The sequence below is a fragment of the Myripristis murdjan genome, chromosome 6, assembly GCF_902150065.1.
Source record: "Myripristis murdjan chromosome 6, fMyrMur1.1, whole genome shotgun sequence".
Lineage (NCBI taxonomy): Eukaryota > Metazoa > Chordata > Actinopteri > Holocentriformes > Holocentridae > Myripristis > Myripristis murdjan.
The window spans coordinates 23,781,847-23,803,935 of record NC_043985.1 but is presented as its reverse complement, the minus strand read 5'-3'; the positions used below and the strand labels follow the sequence as shown (position 1 = coordinate 23,803,935).

The window sequence follows — 22,089 nt, the reverse complement described above, 5'->3', positions numbered from 1 at the left end:
TTTTCTCTCTGCATCTCCCTTCCATCAGCGCTGATGTGCAAAAGATCAAAGATTGGAAGAGGGCATCACGACTGAAGCCTAATGGGCAGAAGGCTTTCACCTATCCAATTCTTTTAGATCAGCAGGAATGAAAAAAGAAAGGAGCCAAGGAGAGGGAGCCTTTTTTGAGTCTATTGAGATGGATGCCTGCTGTGGTGCCTGCTGTGGTGGAGATCGGTGTTGCTGTCCATGGTGCTGATTACAGCTGAAGGAGACATCACTAAGGACAGGAGTGACCCTGCAGACCCACAGAAAATAGCCTTGAACAGAGCAGGGAGAAAAACCTGTTTCAGTTGGTGCAGAACCTTAATAGACACACACGCGCGTGGACATGCACACAAGCAGACACATGCACACATGCACGCATGCATGTGTGCATGTGTTTGTATACGCGCACAAACACAGACACATACACACGCACACACACACAGACCTTCATCTACCTCCCAGCCTCCTCCTCTGTCTCCCGTGGGCATTTCTCTACGTCTCAACTCATTTAGGCTTACATTCATCACTGTAAGGTAACAGTGGCAGGTGGGATTAAAATGGATTAGCCCTATTAAAGAAATGTGTGGTGCATATTACACTGAGACCCGCGTACACATAGTTGTCCTCAGAGCCACATGCATTTAACTGCACACACACAACTAAATTCAGCCATTACCACAAACCAACATGCAGTGCTATGTATGTTAAAACGCATTCGGGCAGATACACACAAAACACACTGATATATACAGCCAAGTAGATGTAAAAAAAGAGTGGGATAAAGGTAAAAGGCTGAGAAGTCAGCTTGATGTTGACATTCAAGGTGGCAGAATGGGAGGTAGAGTAGATGCTGTGTATATTGCTGTTTTTCTGCCACTCACACTGTGGACTCCTTTCTGTTGTCTTAACTCTCGTCTCAAGAGGTAGCTTTTAGAATCTCTCCTCCTTGTTTCCATAGTGACACTTTCCCTCCTTTGTGTGTGAGAGTATGTGTGTATTTCAGAGAGAAGAGAAAGACGGGTGTGGGGAGGGAGAGAGAGAGAGAGAGGGGGAGGATGACAGAGAGATAACTTGGTTCACTCACATTTATTTGCTGCAAAAAAGAAATCCACACAGCCAGTTTTCTATTGCAGGGAAAGCCTTCTTTTTTTAACTATTGGTTTGTCATCAGTAGCAAGGTGTTTAACTTCTGAATAATATTTCTGCAACTGCTAACCAAAATAACATTTCTTTCACTGAAAGGGTGATACCACATATTTGTTTCTGTGTCACTCTCTCCTTTGTGGGTGGTAGTTGCTGAGAATTTGTTAATGGACAGTTTTCAGTTGTGATAATGCCCTCTGTATTGTACACCTTTAAAAGGGGAATGAAATATGTTTAAAAGTTTTAATAATGCTTAAAAAACAATATAACCATTTGAATTTAAATAAACAGTATTTCTTGCCTGTCTACTGTGTGAATACCAGGAAGAGGGAACTCTTCCCCAAATATTATTTCATAACAGATTGGAGCAATGTTTCGACAAGACGGTAATGTGCCAAATGTGAGGTCTCCTGTTGCACTGGAAGAATACAGCAGTGTCTCGGCAAACATCCCAATAACAGAAACAGATTCTAAACAACCAATTTAAGTAGAAAGTCTTAACAGCACAAGAATGGTGGGGACCTCCATGTAATTCTGGAACTGCTCTTCAAATGTTACTCATTCTTATCATTCAAATACATGTAAATCATTGTACTGTTGTGTCAAATGTAAACAGTGACAGACAATAATGAAGAAAATCCAAAATGTCCTTCAAGGAGATGACTATTACCCAGATAAAATGCTACCTAATCTGAATCTGTGGCATGCAGTGGGTAATGAATTATTAATTATGGATATTAAATGGCTGAATTTATCACTTTCAAAATAACCTGGGTGGATTTAGGAGATTGATGGCAGTAGTGCAGGCACACAGCGAATGTGCGCGTTTTCCCCCATTTGAGAGTGTATATATAAGTAAGAGTTTAAATCTCCTCCCGTGGCCTGGTAGGAATTTGCACAGAGAAAATACTTAGCCAAGGAGCAAATCCCTTCTCCCCATGCCCTCCAACTTCTCAGCCAACCACGTTCCACATCACTGAATCAGTATCAGGAGCAAGGACATTGGAGGCTTGGCTGAGACACAGGGTTGACTTCACATAAGGGGATTGTCTAAACTGAGACGTCTGCCATCTTGAGCTGTCACAACTCCTGTGTATAAACAAGGATACACCTGACAAACCTAATGAAATGACGGATGAGGTAAACGGAGCCCCTAAGCTAGGCTGAACCTCCGTTTCCCTTATTAATCACACATGATCTTGATGAGACGGTATATTCACAACATGACCTGACATTATATCTGCCCCTTTTTTTTTCCACAATACCTCATTGCTGCAACTATTACAGCCGCTCTCTACATTTTCTGAATGCTTAAAAGTGAGTTACATGACAGCGAAACATAAGTACAATGTTAGGCTGGTATTAAATAAATTGGCTCCATTCGCTGTGAGTGGTTGAAGGTAAGAGGTGGTTCTTGACATCCTTTCTGGTTGTATGAGCTTTCAGAGGGAGAGAGAGAGAGACAGAGAGAGAGGGAGAGAGAGAGAGAGAAGAGCCGAAAGAGCAGCAAGAGAGCAACAGAAAGTAGTGAAACGGGACTGTTCATGTCAGTTGTGTTGACTGATGCTTGAATGGCTCTGAACCGCTCTCACCAGGATGGAGCCAGACTTCATTTTAAGTACAGTATTGCTCCATCAGGCTGGGGCATCTCCATAAAAAACGCAGTCTATCAGCCTGACAGAGAGAAGAGCGGAGCTGCACCACTCCAAATTAAACCTCCTGGCCAGGCACTCTCCATGGTAGACAGAGCCAAGGCCAAGTTACTTCGTAAGGATTTGTTATCACCAAGATATTGAAGCTGCTCGTCCATGTGATTTCAAATCGGCGTGCGTGCGTGCGTGCTTGAGACTCCAAGCGAGTGGCGCATGACCACAGATGAGTGTGTAGGCTACTCTTCACTTTTTCTATTTTGTCTTGAATCAATCCCCAGAGTGTAACAATACCTATTTCTCTCTGTATAATTGGACTGGGTGACAGGCACATCTGAAGTCAGCGGATGAAAGCCTCTCCTGACAATGGAGTGTCTGGCCTGTGACATGACTTGAATGAGTAAGAGATAACACTGCCGCACCACACTCACAAGTGTGCATGGGCAAGGACACACACCCATAAAGGTGCCTAAGACATGTATAAGCAATAAAAAAAAAAGCACAAGACTTACACGCACACATACCGTGCACACACATTACACTCACTTGCTCTCTCACTCTAGCTCCATCTCCCTCTCCCTCTCTCTTTCTCGCACTCTATCACACACACTCACACACACACACACACACACACACACACACACACACACACTATAACAAATAGTGAGCACAAAGAAAATGCAGTGCAGATGCAATTAAAAGATAATTTGTATAATGATTTCAAATAAGCCGGGCAATAGGTCTCATCTATATGGTCAGAAATATGTTTAAGATGAAATATATTGCCGTGTGGACTTTGCATTTTTTTTTTTTATTATTAAATTCTACATTTTGCTGGCTCTGCATAACAGTGTAGCAGACTGTAAGTTTGAATTGTTGCCAGTGAAACAAATTATTATTCAATTTCCCAGCATTCTGGCATGTCTATTTATATCTGCATGTGAGGGTGTGAATGTAATATCCTACACCCTGATGCATATAAACCCACACACAGGCATACAGGGATGCATATCACACACAGACACACACACAGACACACACACATGCTAACAGATTGTGAACAAAGCCCTGTGACTTCATCTCCAAATAGCACTCACGAGGGCATTTGTAAACCAGATTTCCAACTTTGCCAACAGAAAAGTGCTCCAAAAGCACAAAATGTCTCTCTTAGTGTATTTGCTGTTCGCTTTGTCACCAGGGAAACCACCACTACCCAAACATCCGTGCACTGACGGACACTAGAAATGTCTTCTCCTCTCTCACCTAAGCCCCTTCCTTCCACCTTCTCTCTCTCTCTCTCTCTCTCTCTCTCTCTCTCTCTCTCTCTCTCTCTCTCTCTCTCTCTCTCTCTCTTTCTCTTTGCCACTTTCCCACTTTTCTCCTTCCTGTCATCGTGCACCATTGTGCAGTCAGGCAAGTAAACATTTTTAGGAATTATTTAAATCTCACCATCATTGTTTTATATCTTGAGGAGAGGACGTAAATACATACGACAGAAACTGGAGGCTGGAGCCCTGACCGAAAGGGCCTTAAAAAAAAAAAGAAAAAAAGCTCGGGGTGTTCAACATTTATTCAAATAAATTTAAGTCACTGGCGGAACACTATGTGGTGCCTAAATCAATAATGTTACAAGGCACAGAGTGAAATGTTTCTCTGAGCAGAACATTGATTTATTTCCCCCAAGTTGGCTATATTCATATTCTCTAATGACACCCTGTGTGTCACATCATATGCCATGATGAAGGTCTGTGTACGCAGATGCACGAAATAGTGGACGAGTCATATAATAGCAGCCATATATCAGCATGACACAGTGTCCAAAAGTGATTGGTTTTCTCCACGTCCTTTAAATCCCCTTCACGAATATCTGAACATGGCCTTGTGGAGTATGTATTTCTACACCAAGAGGGCAACTACAGCAACTCAAGGCAGTGATTTATTCAAGTGAAGCAGTTTTGCAGCCCGTGAGCACACAGGGCGCTGCCTGTGAGCGAGTACGCAAACACAGATACATTAACGGCAAACGATTAACCATGCACTGATTTATTCAGATGAAAAGAGAACAAATATTTTGAGGAATCATTCTTCAAGTTTGAAATCTTAAAACCTACTGAAAGCCTATAAATAGCCTGGTGATAATGTGCTATATGTGCACATACATACTTGAGAGAACATCAAACCATGCGTGAACTGACCTACCTGTCCTGGATCTCTTCCATCTACCAAATGAATGCATATATACCTGTGTTTTATATATTTATACTTATAAAACCTTAGATAGATAGATAGATAGATAGATAGATAGATAGATAGATAGAGTTATTGTTGTAGATATAGATATAGATATAGATTTAGAAATATATGTGGTGCAATTTCCAGGGTTTTGTGAAAGGGAGACTGGTGGAAATGATTTCTACCGCAGCTGAGTGTATCCATCATGCTATGCTTCCGCGACACATTGGTCAGCAGCAGTAGGTGGTATGATGTGGCTGAAGTGTAAGTGGCTTTCAGAATGCAGGATAGCCTGTCAGCCAGAGGCCCTTAGGGGACCAGATTCACACTATGTCTGGGTGCAGAATGGCCTTTACACTCTCTCTCTCCATCTCATTTTGTGTGTGTGTATGTGTGTGCACGTCTACAGTCTATATAGTGGCTCATCTCTCTTGTTTTGTGTGTGTGCGTGTGTGAGAGAGAAGGAGAGAGAAAGAGAGAAAGAGAGAGGGAGAGAGTTAGTGGGTGGGTGTAAATCTCTGTCCGGCAGCACGTTGGGATGGGTGTTTGGGGACTGGTTGGAGAGCTGGCTCACAGGAACCCAGATTGATGAAGTGATGGTGATGGATGGAGGTAATAAAGGCCTGGATGTCCTGTCTGTTGCCAGTGATGAGGCTGGTATGAATCACCCGTCTGGGGCTGCTGAACATGACGCTGCTCAATCCCCAGGCCTTCTATCCTGCCATCCTTTCATCCCTTCACCCTGACTCTACCTCCATCCCTCCATCCTTTTATTTCTCTGTCTTGTGACATGCCATCATTATGAGGCGATTGCCGCCTGAATGGAACAAAGTATAAACATACACCAGCATGCCATTACTGTATCAATCTGCGCTGATGCATGCTTTGAAATATATTATGCAGCTTGTTTTATCCAATCTGAAACACAGAGCACACAGTTCAAAGCAGTGCACACTGTTCATTAATTTTGTGTCCAAACATCACTTGTTGAGTGATTGCGAGGCAGGCAAGAAAAAATCCAATCAACTCAGTCAGCCACTCTTCATGAATGGGGTCATTTGAATAAAGAAGGGCATCTGAAATTGCAGTGTTTGTGTCAACATAACAAGTTAATGATCTCAGATGATAATTGGTAGTTGGATGCAGGGAATGCTGTGTTGTGGCCCGTGAGGTGCAGTGGCAAGGACCTTGTGTGATAAAAGAAGCAGCATGAGGGCTTTCAAAGTGGCACGACGCTGTAGGCAACACAATTCATCACTCCCACATGAATATTCATCCAGTTCTCTGTTTCCTTCAGGGTTTGTGAAAACACGTCTGTATTAAGTCTCTTGTGTGTGTTGCTGTTTGAAGACACCTGAACCTACTGGCCTCTCATTACCAGACTGCGCTCTTCCTGCCCCATTCCCAGCTGCCTAGCAAGGAGGGAAGCCGCGCTTCATTAAAATAAAAAGGAAATTCTCCCGCTCGCTGCACTAACAAGCCAGAGGTCACACTGTCAGATGATTGTGGATTCAGCCCTCTGCACATGTTCATAGGGGTCAAGCTGGGTAATTGTGATTGTGCGTGCTCTTGATAGTGGGCGCAGGGCAAGGGGACGAATGGATTTGCCAACCTGAGTTGGAAGGGTTTGTGCGGAACCAGTCTTGTTGTTATCAATTTAGGAACATTTGCTGTGTCTTTTCCTCCCCCACCCTCTCCCTGTCAGGGGCCTAGAGTGCCATGGATTGGTTTCTGGGGCATCTTTTCAGCGCTTTATCAGACCTGCTGGCTTCCCGGCGCTGTCCCCAGATTACAGTTTAGGGAGGGGGTGTTTGACTGACAGGCCTTGGCCTTAGCTGTCCCTGGAGGGGGGGAGGGGAGGGGGATTTGTGATGGCTGCACCGACTCCTACTTCTCTTACAATTTTCTCTAGGCTGGTTTCAGACTGTCAGGCTGAGAGAAAGCTCTCCCTGCATAATTCATTAGATCTCCTTTCTTTTTCACTCTTGGCTGCTATGTGGCAGGTACCATAGCTCCATTGTTTAAGAAGAAAGAGTAATAGAGCTTGTCACAATATGTTAACATTGTTTATTGTTCACAGCAACAGTTTGTAAACAACTTAACTTCCTCAGAAATAGGCTACTCTTTACCTCCAACATACTGAGAGACAATACAGAAACAGAAACTTCAAATGGGCTATAAAGACAAAACATTTAGTAATGCGGGTCAGTGCCATTCAATTTATACTTGGCACACATTAAAGCAGGGAATCAGAATAATTACACAAACCAAAAGAGCTTTGTTTACAATATAATAATAAAAAACTGAATGTTGGTAAATAGATTGCGACTATATCAAGGCAAGTTTTCCAGCCAATTACCCCGGCATTGCATGCATATGACATATACACAGCTTTGTTCTTTTGAAGCTTGTGTACTGTCTCTGGTCATGATCTCCCTGGCATTTATTTCTTGGCTAACTGCAAGGGAAAATGTGAAATCTTTGATGTTACATGACATCTCCTTTCACAGAATATGACTAAACAAGCATGCCCCCCCAACACACACGCACACACACACACACACACACTCCTCCATGTTACAGCCAAAGGAAAAATTCTGACACCGTGGCAATAAATAAGGGCTGGTGAGTAGGGACTTTATCTGAAACTATGCCATAACGAGTCTCGCTGACCTCTAAAACACCCGGCGTGTACATTCTGTGTCAAAATGTCTCTAGCGGGCTCCGAAAATATTTTGACAGCAGTACTTTTCTGATATTTTGGCTCTGTGTTTGCATAACTTTGGATGTCAAATGATACAGTGACCGTAGGATTTAAGTACAGACCTTCAGCTTCAATTTGAGGCCACCATAAATATACTGAATGAGTGGGGGCTAAAAAGGATAACACTTTACTAGAGCACTGGTTCAGTCCAGTAGTTGTTCAATTTAATTATACATGTATATCTGTCATCAGACTGTTTTTCAGAATTTTTTTTGTACCACCCCATGTTTGTGTTTTTCAATAAAAATAAAAATAAAAAAGAGAGAGTCATATGTTGCAGTGAACTATAACCATATCAAAAATGTTAACTTAACTCTGATCCCCGCAGCCAAAGATATTTTCCAAAACAAGTCAGATTAAATCAGCCATATTTGTGCAGCGCTCAACAGGGGCCAGAACACAAAGACATTAATACAAAGAAGAGCAAGAAAGAATGAGCATGTTGCACAGTGTAAAATGTGTGTATGTGTGTATATGTGAGTAAGTACACAAACAGACAAATGTGAGTATATTTAGCACTGGGAAACACCGGGGCAGTGAAAAAAAAAACAAACTAGAGCCTATAGGGAGGGAATCAAAGGGAAAAGAGTGCTCGAAATAAGTAGGTAATTTTTATTTTAAAAATAAATAAATAATATAACAATAACAAAAAAAATACTATAATATCTCTGCCAGGGTTGACAGAATTGTTGTCCAATGTTTTGGCAATCAAAACTCACTTTTCAGCATGTTCTCTTGAGAATGAGAGCAACTCTCCCGCCTCCACCCATCCCCACCAGCAGCTGCATTTCCAGACCTCCTCTTCAGCAGCCAAGACAGGGAAGTACAAAGCAGTGTCTTTATTTTACAGTATTTTTATGGTGACATATTGTCTCTTAATTGGATGTTTCTGATCCGCTCCCCTCCGGTGACTTACCTCTACTGTGAAAACGTGTGCTCGTTATTGTTTATTAATGTAAGTAAGTAGTGCCAGTGTTGTCTTTATTATTGCAACACCTTTATCATCAACAGAGGTCAATAAAGGTTAACTTAATGGCCCTTTAAGGTGGACTGTAAGCATTAACTGTGATTTCCTGTGACATTTTAGTATTTCCTGTGTGATTTACTGACAATGGCAGCAAGTTTCTTCCAAAGGGACAAAACCAGCTTGCAACACGGGTTACCATTATTATTTATTAAATGCTTTTGTATCACATATTTAGCTAAAGTAGGGGATAGCGATTGATTGAACACAAGTTTGCAAATCAGTGTGTGTTAATGAAATGTCTGTCACCACACAGATCTGTCGATGCTGTGTCACTGTGCCAGCTGTCCCTGGCTTGACTGTTGACAGGCCAGGGACAGCTCTGATACGGGCTAACGAGGTATTTTTGTGATATACCACTGCAGCATTATATCAGCTGACATATTTGAAGACAGATATGCGGTATTTGCAGTTTACGTTAGTACGACTAAAGAAGGTAGTTTTATTTCAGACAACAACAAATATCTTCCATTTTACTCAGTTTGACTCGTAGGCCCTACAGCCATTAATCCTTTTATATTAACAAAAGGGCTTTGCATGCAAATGTGGAGAGTTAGGAAAATGATAGACTTACCCAAAATGAGGCTTTTGTAAAAGAGAGCAATTTGAACTAATGAGAGTGGCTATAAAATGACTATCAACTGCTTAACTTAAGCAAGTTATGGCAATGAAGATAGAATGCTTTCTATTCTTAAAATATGTGGATGTTAATGAATATGTAACTGATGCTTGCAGACATTTAACACATTCCTGCCTAGTTGTAATGATGTTGATTTTGCAGGGGATGTAATTCCTCCAGATCAAGACTGTATTGAGGTATTTTCTCTTTGACTTGAATGGCTCTTGCATCACTTAAGCTGGATGAAGCAGAATTTGATAATGTGCAGTACAATGTATATCTTTCTATTTGAAAGGGCTTTGTCCTTCTTGCTCTGCTGAAGCAGTGGGCCTGGCTGCAGCTTCCCCAGATCCCTGAACACGATGTGAGGCGGGGATTTCCTCCGCTTGAATCAAACCCATTGATGGAGCACTTTCATGACCTCATGCCACACCTTTTCCAAATTGAAGTCACCTTTAAAATCATCAGTCCAGGGGTGTTTGTGAAAAAATTGTCATCTATCATCTTCATGGAATTAAAGCCAGCACAAAACTTAAATGATGGTAATTTAAGATATTAATGCCACTCTATCTTGCTACTAGACTGTATAATGGCTTAGTGACACCTGTGAGAATGGCTCACCAATGAGATTTTTTTGGGGTGACATTTGTTTTCTTCAGTTTACAATATTGTTATTTAGGCAACAGAGAAGTTGAGTTTTCTAGTGAAATAGGGCATGTAAGCTACTTATTCAGTGTATTTAACACATTAAGACAATAATCATAGCTTTAAAGTCAATAAATCATTGATCATATTTTGATTTAAAAAATGTGACAAAGGCCCATATAGTGGCAAACACTGCAAATCAGTTTCAACTGTAAATGTTATGATTCACAGCATTAGATTATTTGTTAAATTTCCTGTGTATGTGTCTGTCCCTATGAAATAAACATTAAATACATGAAAATGTCCTCTACCCAGTGAGAAGAGATGTAGTTATGACACCTGTCTGAGCACCTTAGTCCTCTATGCCAGGTTTTGTGCAAATGACTTGCACTTTATCCTTGTTTATTTTTACAGAGGGAAATCTCCTCTGCAAAAGACCCAAACTAACTTTGACAGGGAATAGCCACCAAGTTTGTGGTCGATCAGTAAAAGGCCAGTAGAATGAGAAAACAGTGCCACCTGGTGGATAATATTAATATCATGGAATTAACCTGCTCCTGCTGGCTGGCTGTACATGATGCAGCAAGCACAATATGAATTCAGATTTGTGCTGCAACATACATTAAGGTCAACAGTAATTGTTGTGCATATTCTATGAAATCATGTCCTTAAGTAGCCTGCTCGCTGTATAGACACTGATGGAGTAAACACAAATGTCCAAATAACAGAAATACTGAGAACCAACTATTTTTGGCTATTCAATATTTTTTAAAGACAGACGACAGAATAATTAAGACAGGCAATTTCAGAAGGAAGCACAACAGATAAGTTCCTCTTTACTTTGTTCTTTATTACACATTAAATAGGAGTGGTGAGATTCATGGCAAAAAATAGACTCATTTGAGATCAGATCACCACTCTACACTCCCCACAACAGGTGTGTTGTAAAGTGGTCATTCATTCACTCCCCTAGACCTGGACCCAGTCACACTCCCTAGTCACATACACAGAGCGGAGTGAAACTCCATTAAAGCAACATTCATTTAGACACACCAACGAAATGAAGCACAATTTACAAAATATGCACCTTTCAGTATCACAACTATACAAAGGTTGTTAAAATACGATCCAGGTATAAATGATACATTTCAGAAATCAGCTGTTGGCACGCAATAAAGGAAGAGGAACATTTCAAACGTTTCGGTAAAACTGCTTTTGAAACAGTACTGTCAACTAGTGGGTTCCATAATTAAAATTGCATTAACAGTTATTATCTACTTCATGAACACAGAGGTAATAATAAACGGGGTCAAAATTCATTAATCTGAAAACAAAATGTATTACTTGTGGGTTTTCTGCGTCCATAACATTACTCCTCTAAAACAGCATTTTGTGTATTTCTTGAGTCAGACATGACAAAGTCAGTGTTGTCTCAACTTGTCTTTCTACTGCCTAACTGTAGCACCTAATGCAAACATAAAAGGCAAAATGTAAAAGCCCCTGGGCAACAGCTTGTAAATAAGATGGAAAAGGGTGAAATACATGTTGACCCGGGAAAGAAAACAGTAATTTTTTTATTTAACAAATTCAGACAATTTTCTCTAAAAACTAATTTTATGGCAATTATTGCCTCATTTACAAACATAAGTTCCAGTTACATCACTCCAACACACAAGCTTTGTGAGTGAAAATGAAGAATTACTTTGCTGGGCAATCACTTCTGTTGAAAGGCAGCCCAGCAAATCATTTCAACACTTTAGCAAATGAATGAAAAAAAGGAACCTCTTCAAAAGCTCTACAAATGGAGGAATCTGGAAATCCATTTGGACAACATTTTGAACAACCTCCGTGACAGCATACTAAGGGACATATCCCTGGAAGGAGTTTTAAAAAGGTGAGATAGTAGCTGAAAAGAAATTTCATAGTAAAGCTTTCACTGAAAAGATGTTTTGTGCTATCTAGCCAGTCACAGACAGCCAGGACACCAAGTCAACAGTGTAGGAAAATGTGCAAGGCATATTCTGTTAGAATCTGGGACACCTCTGTGTCGTGCTATTGAAGAACTAGGATTTCTCAAATTTAACATTAACCAAATGGTAAGTAAAACAAGCGGATGACAAGTGGGCCACATATCGCTTGAATAAAATATGAAATACTCTAAGGGAGCTCTACCTTTCTGCTTTGCAGTGAACAATAATGCAATGAATAGTGTCAGTATGAACTGAAACAACCCCGGATAACAGCATTAAAATAAAGATAAGCAGGAAATGGATAACTAGAAAGGTTAACCAAACCGTGAGACATTGGCTAGTGACAAGGCCTGCAATATAAAATGACCCTGATCAGCACCATACCTGGCTGCTGATCTCATTCTAATGTCACTAGCAGAAAGGAAAAAAAGAGAGAAACTGGGTTTTAGTGATCTGCTAGACACCTTATCTTCTTGCCATGCATCATCATGGTCATGGATCGTTTAATTTGTCATTTTTTCCTACAAAAAAAACCTGCTCATGTCATCCTCAGAAATGACAAATACTGATCATCACATAAAACCAAAAAACTAAGACTGGATAATGTCCACTTGGGTCAGAGTTCCTTGTTGCTGTCTCTTTCTTACTGTTTCATACAGTGACTGTTTGCAATTCCCAGGTCATCAAGGACACAATGCATGCAAAAAAAAAAAAGTGTTATGTAGGCAAAAAGAGAAAAAAAAAAATCACTACCTACACAATACAAAGCATTGACAATTTGCAAATTAATTAATAGCTAATCAGGGTGTTAAAACATTTTGGGTAAGAGTAAGAGTTCACATGCATACTTTTACCAATGACATTAACTAAGTTATACCTAAGAGTCTCAAGAGAAACGGGGTCATTACACAGTGGTTGGGACATTTGGATCTCATCCGGCTACGTGTTGGTCCTGTGTCCACGTCTTACATCCTATCTAACTGTGAATGGGATGAAAATGAATTCTTTGGCATCCCATACTTAAAAGGGCATCACAAAACTTTTGCAGGTCTTGGCCTTCCAGCAAAGGAAAAAAAAAACAAGCTGTTAACAGATATTTGTCCAAAAGGAGTTGTGACACCATCAACTCACAGCACAGGGGCTGGATAAAGTCCTCCAAATCAACAGACCATCATCCTATAAAATCAAACAAGCTGCTGGACCAACACAGGTGGGCAACTGGCACTAACAGAAAATAAAGCTTATTGATTTCCAAGTAGCAAATAACAGAAAAAGGCAGAAAAAAAATCTGGGTCATTTTAGTATTCAGTATGGTGGGTATTGAGAAAGAGGCTAATAATTTAGTGTAATGTACAAAATGTATTACTTAAACTGTTCAACATAGTTTCTTTTTAGTCTGTCTTGAAAAGGGGTGATTATTCACATGAGTGTACACTTTGTCTTGGACTTCTTTTTCTTCTTTTTGCCCTCCTTGCTCATCTTCTCCTTATGTTTCCGGATTTCTCGCACTAATGTGTAAAAGGCATCATCAACGCCCTAAAACAGGTAAAAAAAAAAAAAAAAAGAAGAAAGAAAGCATGGTTACAGTTATTTCAACAACAAAATACCAAGCACAGCCTATGTGAAAAAGGGGATTTTTCAAGTGAATGGCATAATATACAGTCTCACTATATTTAAAATGATTGGCAACATGTTCATCAGGTCTTGATTTTGAGGTGGAATACTTCTTTATTTAAAAAAGGGTGATACCACTCAATTTAAGAATCATACAGGTTAATCATATGGCATGGGACATATCTAACATTGTTTGTGCACAATGCCAAGACTCCATTCTTTAATATCACACTGATGTACATACTGGAGCTGGTCCATTGTCAATTACTTACTTCCAATCCAATGTTTTTTTCTGACATTTTTACATTCACAACAACTTTACCAATTCCTTACCAGAAAATGTGACCCAATCTCCAAAAACAAACAAATGAAAAAAAAATCCTGATATTGTCAAACTTCAATTTCTTCAATTCTTTTACGACTCGGTGGAGCTGTACATCAGTGTGACATATCACACATTAGAGAGTGGGTAAATTCATGAATCTAAATCTGGCTGTGCAATACATAAGTGAGTGTCTGCCCACACCAATCTGCTCTAAGGCATAGCTGCAACGTATTTCACAGGTAAAAGTCAGTGATACTCGCATTTACAGCAGCATAAACAATGTCTGACATGTCTCTCTGTAGTGCCACACTAAAACAGGTAGAGACTAGAATAATCTATATATTGCAATGAGTGTGACACTGCATCTGGGAGGGAACTGCAGAGCAAAAGGCCTGGAGTCACTTTAGGGTGTGACAAAGACAGCAAGAAAGGAAAGAATGAAAGACAAAGGGATTTTATGTCAGCAAGAAAAACTTTCTCACCCACACACAGAGATACACACACCACTTTCACTCACGGTACTGTGACATCTGTGCCAGTTTCTTATCACACATCCTTGGAAACATTTCAGCTCCTGATTTGGACCCAGATTACAATGCAGTCTCCTTTTAATCACAAATTGGCTCACCAGCCCACACTTTTTTCTCCTTGTTGATTTCAGTAGATTAGATAATGATCAGCCACTGATACACAAAGACATTTAAAAAGGGGGGGAATCAACAGCTGTGCCAGCTTCCAGTTAGAGCCTCACCACAACCCCAGTAGAAACCCGAGGGTTAGCTTAGAGAGATAATGAAGCACCAGGTCTCGCTGTGTCCTCTTCCCTGCACCCCCCACAGTCCCCACCGACACACAAACACACAGACCTGGAGGGGCGCGGCTGCTTACACTTACCCCTTTCACATCACAACACACTTTTTAAGCTTGACACAGCGCGGAGTCTTTTCTTCCTTGCTGAGTTTATTGAGCCGGTACAGCCTGATCTCCCGTACCAGAGTGTAAAAGGCATCTTCCACTCTCTGCAGTATGAGACACAACTTCCCTCAATGTTCAAAAATACAGGGGGACATATGGGTGCATGTGTTACAGGCTACAGATCCACCTATGAATTAGGAAATACGCAGCAGGCGATGGGTCTGTTTTATTACAAAGGAGCGAAGCAGACAAATGGTCTGAAATGAGGACGTCTGCAAATGTCTCGCCAAATCAACTTCAGTGTGCATTAGCTAATCTAAATGAAGAGTTGTGCGTCATGTTTGGGGGTTACGTTTTAGAAACTCCCCTGATAAATCTGATAAAAGCATATAATATTGAGATCTTGAAAACACTGATAGTTACTGGTCCAGCAGTAGCAGCACCATATGAACAGAGAATCACAGGAACACCAAGCTAGACATTGGTGGAGAGAGCTGTAAGAGATGAATCATTGAGTCATCAAGTCCCCGCACCAGAAGGAGCTGTGATTGCCCTAATTCAAAGAGACCAGGAAAAGATACTGCATATGAAGAGATGAGCGCCAACCCTTGAGCCACACAAGGCCATGCTCACAACACAGACAATTTGATGCAACTATGCCACAGCGCATCCTCCATCATAGTTACAGGAGCCAGTAAGCAGAATCATTACTGAGTAATTACCGAGAGTTTTTCCCTCCATGCAGATTCCGTGACACATATTTACTGATTTACTGATTTATTACGATGCAGGATCCATTACAGAAGGCCCTGATGATGAAATCACTTCACATATCCATGACAAAGTAGCATGCACTAATTTTACTGTCACCCATAAATTAAAAAAAAAAAACAATTATCCAAAGAAGATTTAACGATGTACAGCACCTTGCCTGAGATGTTGCCAAGCAACGTTATTAAAGTACATAAATTTAAAAAAAAAAGCCATTAGCACCACTGAATTTAAGACAAATCAAAAGCACCGTAAGAGTCAAAACTTAAGCATTTTGTGTGATTCAAGTGCTAAGATGATCAAGCCTTTGACAGGACAATTGTCACAGCTACTGGGAGCGTATTTTGAAAACTTGAAAATTGATTCTGCAGTAAAAACAAATAAAGGACCTCTGCATCCATTCAGCCAATACCCTGGACACCACATGCAACATCTCACCATTTGAAACGCTCTATAGGATTGCATAAGAATATGACAACAGTTTAGTGACAGATTAACAAGTTAAAAGTTAACTATGAGTGAGTCTCGAGGGTGTGAACATCTCAGGCTGGACTCTCACCTGTCTGGTTTTGGCTGAGGTCTCAATGAAGGGGATGCCGTAGCTGCGTGCTAAGTCCTGAGCCTGCTTGGTGTCCACTGTCCGGGACGGGAGGTCACACTTGTTCCCTACCAGCACCATGGGAACATCCTCAGAGTCTTTCACCCGCTTGATCTGTTCTCTGGACGATGACAAGGATGTTAGGATTAAGAAACGCACATCAAGTACTTTACCACACCTAATAATAATTCAATCTTAACCTGATAATGCCGATGCTCTATCTATTGAAGCTGTCCCATAAATGCATTCATCTCATAATTTCAATTGAATAAGGTCATAATAAAGGAAGTGTAAACTGTTTTATTGGGTAGTGTAAATAGCTTATTCAAATGTCTTTTGCTGTTGTATTTTTCCCCAACTGTGTGTCAAAGGTCAGCAGACACAGTAACATATTGTATTCACAGAGCAAACAACAGTGGAATAGTGAGCAACAGATGTTTGTTAAATGATAAACATCTATTACATCAGACAGATGTAATCTAATAATAAATCCAAGTAAATCAGTTTATTGAAGAAATTGTGTTACTAAACACTGCAATCAAATTACTGCCTTGAACTGATTTCTTATTGTAATCAGAGCATTAGTGTGCATGTAAAAGTACATGCTAAATATGTTCCGATTAGATCATTAAGATCCTCCAGCAGTAACATATTGGCTGTCCCTACAGATACATTAAAGAGTGGGGAGTCTTCTTTGAGCTAATATAGCCTCAAACTTTGGATCTCCCTCTCAGTTGATCTGAAAGCTTTTTATTCACTCAGTACTTCTAAGTTGAATCTTAAAACATCTCTCTTCAATGTGGCTTTTAACTAGATGTTGTTTAAGGTGAATGTCAAAGTTCTCTGAAAATTTTCTCTTTTTTATGTTTTGCTTTTCAACATGATTTTACTGTGAGTGGTGGTTTTGAGTGCTATATTATTTAAATAAATAAATAAAGTACTTGCATTTTTCCTTGCTCATCACAACCACTTCACAATTTTAAGCAGGTATCAATAGCTGTGCCTGAGGGATGAATAGATTTGGATCCAAGCCCACGTTACCAATACGCAAACCATAATAAGGAGCCTCTGCGGATGTCAGGTCTTAGCTCACCTATAGTGGTGAATGTCCTCAAAGGACTTGGTGTTGTTGATGGCAAAGACACAGAGGAAGCCCTCCCCTGTCCTCATGTACTGGTCTCTCATGGCGCTGTACTCCTCCTGACCTGCAGTGTCCAGTATGTCCAGCAGACATGTCTCCCCGTCGATCACCACCTGCTTTCTGTAGGAGTCCTGGAAGAAGGAGAGGGCCACAGGTTGATCAGGGGACCCAGATTAAGCGGATCAAGTACCAACTTAGCAGCTCAATAAAAAAAATGTGATAGCTGTGGCCTGTGGGTCATACAATTTCAAAATTATGATGAAGAAGGCCCTTGTGATGACCATCTGCAGTGCAAAAGACTGCAGGAGCTAAGAAGAGCGCTTTTTCCTCAGACTTCACATGAGGCATCACAGTTCTGTTGAAGGAGGGCACTCAGTCTTTTTCAGAAATTGACAGATTTCCAAAAATGTAATGGGTTCTTAAGTTAGACTGTGTGGACACACTCAACCATTTAATCACACTGATATCCATAATCCTATTGTGTGATGGAACTAATTAAAATGGTTTAAGATAATATCATGTATTCAAATAATCTATAGTCAAGGTCTAACTTGAAGCAACACATAAATATTTGATCAAAATTATAATCTGACTACCAGTATTCTCTCAGCTCAGGTCGGCCCCCTGAGAAGGTAGGCAGGCAGACAAGCCTGGAAAATGATCAAAAACCTGTTTGGTGTCTTCCAAGGCTTGAACCAGAAAAACCTGCTATATTCTTCTTCCAGAACAGTTTCTTCTTGTTCCCCCCCATACCAAAATACACACAGAACCATGGAGACCGTCTCCCTCGAATGCACTCAAATACACACATGCACACACAAAGCTTCTTTACCTCAATGGTTGGGTCATATTCATCCACAAAATGATTCTGGATGAGCTGGATGGTGAGTGCGCTCTTGCCAACGCCACCAGCTCCCACCACTACCAGCTTATATTCTGTCATAATTCACCTAGGGGAACAAACACAGCAAAATAAAATCTATCAATTTTTCAGGCACATTATAGTCAGACATTTTCATGGACAAGTGCACAAAGAACCCTGGTATACTGCAATCTGGTGCAGCGGCAACCCATTATATTTGGGACACCGTCAAAGGCTTCATCACACAGACAATTCAGTGGAAAATGAGATCTGACCCCCCCCCATCACCTTCATTTTGCTTTTCATTTGAAAACTGCCCGTTAGATTCTGCAAGAGAAAGCGGTCAAGCAACTAAAATCACCGCAAATATGTTTGTATTGAACTTTTACCAACAAAATTATGTGCATATGAGGGAAAGAAAACACAGAAAAAACTGCTACTAACTTTGCACTAAAATCAGACCCATCCTGTAGCAGGAAAGGCAATTAGTGATGAACTGCTTTCTAAAAATGAATTTGCATTGTACCTGTGAAACTAAAATGATGAAACCTGCTTAATAAATTTGGTACCGAATGAAGTGAAAGAAAAAGGATGTTATAAATACTATACACATAATACAATATCTTTTTATATGCCTAAATCTGTCAGCAAGTCAGTCAATGGTGTTTTCTGAGTAGCAGCTACACAACAGCAGGCATAAATACCCCAGGCATAAATCTATGACATTACATTAAGGCTCCAAAATTGACAAGCAACTGGGAGGCTCTCCTCTGTCTGACCGCTTTGTAACAGCAGTCATCAATACTGGCAGCCAGCCCTTTCAGAAGTTACAGTTCATGCTGCATAGTGCTCTGCACAGCCTGGAGTCAGGGAGGAGCTCCACTGCATAATATTGCCTTGTTTAGACAAACAAAAAAGAGAATGTGTCCTGATAGGTATTCGGCTAGGAAAGGTGTACCTCTACCACCCTGTCTAATGTTTTGAATATTTTGAGATGCCCTTCTGAAATGATAAGACATATTTGTAGCATTTCACACCTACCAACATCCCTCATTGGGTTGTCCCATGCATTACCATGACCAGCAATAAAAGAAACTGTCTTATCTGTGCGTAAGTGGATAAGACTACAGCCACGGTTACAGGCTTTTCCCAGAACACCACTCTGCTACATGCCAAATGCAAATACTGCTGCTTTTTCACTCTTGTTGCCATTGAAAGGGCCTTGTGCTGTTGATTGACCAGCTGTGATACAAGTACAGTCAGCTGTCATGTCCAGTCAACAACAAGCAGGGATGTAGCACAGGCTAAACTCCAACACAGTTTTCCCTGGTCTTTTTTTTTTTTGTGTGTGTGTAGCAAAATATGCCCACCTGTTAAATCCCCACAGTACACAACACAACATGTAGTGCACATTACCTTGTCTCCCAAAAATATAAAAATGCTTTTATGGAAAATATTTGAAGTTTTTGTTAATCCTCCTTTGTACTCCACCTCATGCTGACTGTCATACCTTTTTTTTTTTTTTCATTTACCATAACACTGACAACAACAAATAAATACACATATTCTCTGCATGACTCACAGAATATGTGCCTAAATCTTTGATTAAAGTGATTAATGAGTGAAATAAGCCACGGTTTATTTTATTTAAGGGAAAGACAGCTATGATTTTGTTAAATAATACTTTGTAATAGTGTAACCTATATTTCCCTGGGGTGAGATAGGCCTTCCCACCTTTCTCTCGTACTCTCTAGCCCCAAGTCCAAGCAATAACACCTATCCAAGCTCCTAAGTCTGAATAAATCGGATCTAAATCCACTGCTCAAACCCAAGGGGGTTGCCAGATTGGCTGTAAAGTAAGCGTCTGGAAACCTGTGAAAGGCTATGAACATTGTGTCTGGCCAAACTGTGTTGTTGGCTAGCCTAGCCTTGGAGCTGCTCCACAGTCTCCAACCATGCTAACTAACGCTAGCCCCTACGAGCTAACCTCAGGTGAATTCACCGAAATAATGAATTACTGCAGAATCGTTTGAGTCGTGTGCGAGACACAATCTCTTATCTTTCATTCAGAGGGAAACAGTGCAGATTTTTAAGCCGCCATAGATAAGCTAGCCCAAAGGTCTGCATTGCAGGGCCAGACATTTGGTTAACAATTGGGCGTAGTTTGCACTGACAACGATACTTTCGCCAGCAGAACATTTCCCAAATAAACATACCCTCCAATTACACCAAAGTGAAGGCTTTACTGTACCTACTAAGTTCAGAGATACAATGTTGCAACAGTCAATGTTTAAATGGACACACATGTATCAACGTTATCCATTTGCTTTACCTTTTAGCGTGTGGAGTTCCGCGTCCGAAGTAGCGACCAAATAAGTCAAGCTGATAATCCTGCCGTTTCACACGATCTCTGCATTTCCTATTTCACACCGAAGCGCCCGCATTTAAGTCTGACTACCTTGTTTCAAAAGCAAGCAGGAACACGCAAAAGTGAGCAAATTAATCGATTGAACTTTCCATTTGATCCAGCGTCCGGCCTAGCTGCTCAGGTTGGCCTCCTTTAACGCGAATATGGGCGGATACCGGGGCGCACTTTACCCAGAAAGCTTAGCTGGTGATTTCAACCGGTTTTGGGCATATCGCTTTATTTTCTGCCGTAATATGATCAGCAGCACGCTTTATTTTATGCAATGTGGCTTTCATTCTGGTGTTTTTAACAGGCTGTGATGGCTGTGAGAGGCTGATGTGAACCCCGGTTATCTCATATTGTTGTAAGTTATGTGTATTTTTCTTCGACTTCCCCATTAAATCGCATGTAAAAACTGTAAAGTGAGTCACATATGGGCCTTCATGTTACGCGTACGATATTGTGACAATGTAGGTCACATGGTGTCAATTTCAGGACATCCACTTTCAGTGCGATGAGCCTCTCTGCTCCCTGCTGCAGAGTCAACAAAGCCTAGGGGGCGACTCCACTATATATAGGCTCTAAATATAACTGGAATGTGCTGGAGGGACGTCATTCCCAGGCAAGGAAATGATTTGGCAATCCCTTGTCAGTTTCCCTGGCCTTTCACAAGCGTCCTTACTGCGCAGTGTATGTGCATAGATTCAACAATACAGTTTTGCTAATAAACCAACGCAGACCTAAAACAATTAATTCTGTGCAAAGACAACAAGCACATCATACAGGGTAAATAATCCATAAATTACGCAATTGTTAAATATCTAATTGGCAAAGTATCTACATACAACGGACTCCCTTGGCAATAGAGTGACTTTAATCCTAAAACACATTTTAGACATACACTACACAAAGAGTAGTAGGCCTACAGCAAAATAATAAGCCGCTGTGGAAGTATTATAGGAGCAATACGGTAATACAATAATAGATATAAATCATAACAAAATATCATAAGTTCGCTATAAGCTGCGGGCACACTACAGCTCACTATAAGAATATTATAGGAATATATTCGTTATTATTTTCTGTCAGAATTACGTAAATCTGCGCAGGAAACCACAACTCTGTATCACATTATTATTCTTAGATCACAACTGATTTCAAGTTATTTAGGGACACTCTTTTGTAAAATGCTGAGAATTGTGTGTAAATTCAGGTATTTTTACCAAAAAATCAAATCAAAAAATCATTTTATTATTTAAAAACATATTTAATGAGAATCTATTGTGTACTGTAGACATTTATTACAGAGGCCTATACCTGAGACAGTGACACACACAATGGATATTTTGGATTAAGGTGATAAGTGTTTTTTTTTTTTTTTTT

The 22,089-nt window shown here is 40.5% G+C and overlaps 1 protein-coding gene across 2 annotated transcripts; it reads right to left on the bottom strand.

Annotated features, from left to right (window-relative positions):
- Window positions 1-10,928: 10,928 nt before the first annotated feature.
- Window positions 10,929-20,895, bottom strand: kras (v-Ki-ras2 Kirsten rat sarcoma viral oncogene homolog). Of its 2 annotated transcripts, XM_030053172.1 has the most exons (6): window positions 20,632-20,895; window positions 18,270-18,387; window positions 17,390-17,568; window positions 16,258-16,417; window positions 14,907-15,031; window positions 13,472-13,609 (listed from the first exon to the last, which is right to left on the bottom strand). In XM_030053172.1, the coding sequence occupies exons 2-5, from the start codon at window positions 18,378-18,380 to the stop codon at window positions 14,912-14,914; spliced, it is 570 nt and encodes a 189-aa protein (XP_029909032.1). In that variant the 5' UTR covers window positions 18,381-18,387; window positions 20,632-20,895; the 3' UTR covers window positions 13,472-13,609; window positions 14,907-14,911. The 2 variants fall into 2 exon arrangements, with proteins under 2 accessions (XP_029909034.1, XP_029909032.1); XM_030053174.1 differs by lacking the exon at window positions 14,907-15,031 and having other exon boundaries at window positions 10,929-13,609; window positions 20,632-20,889.
- Between the last annotated feature and the right edge of the window lie 1,194 nt (window positions 20,896-22,089).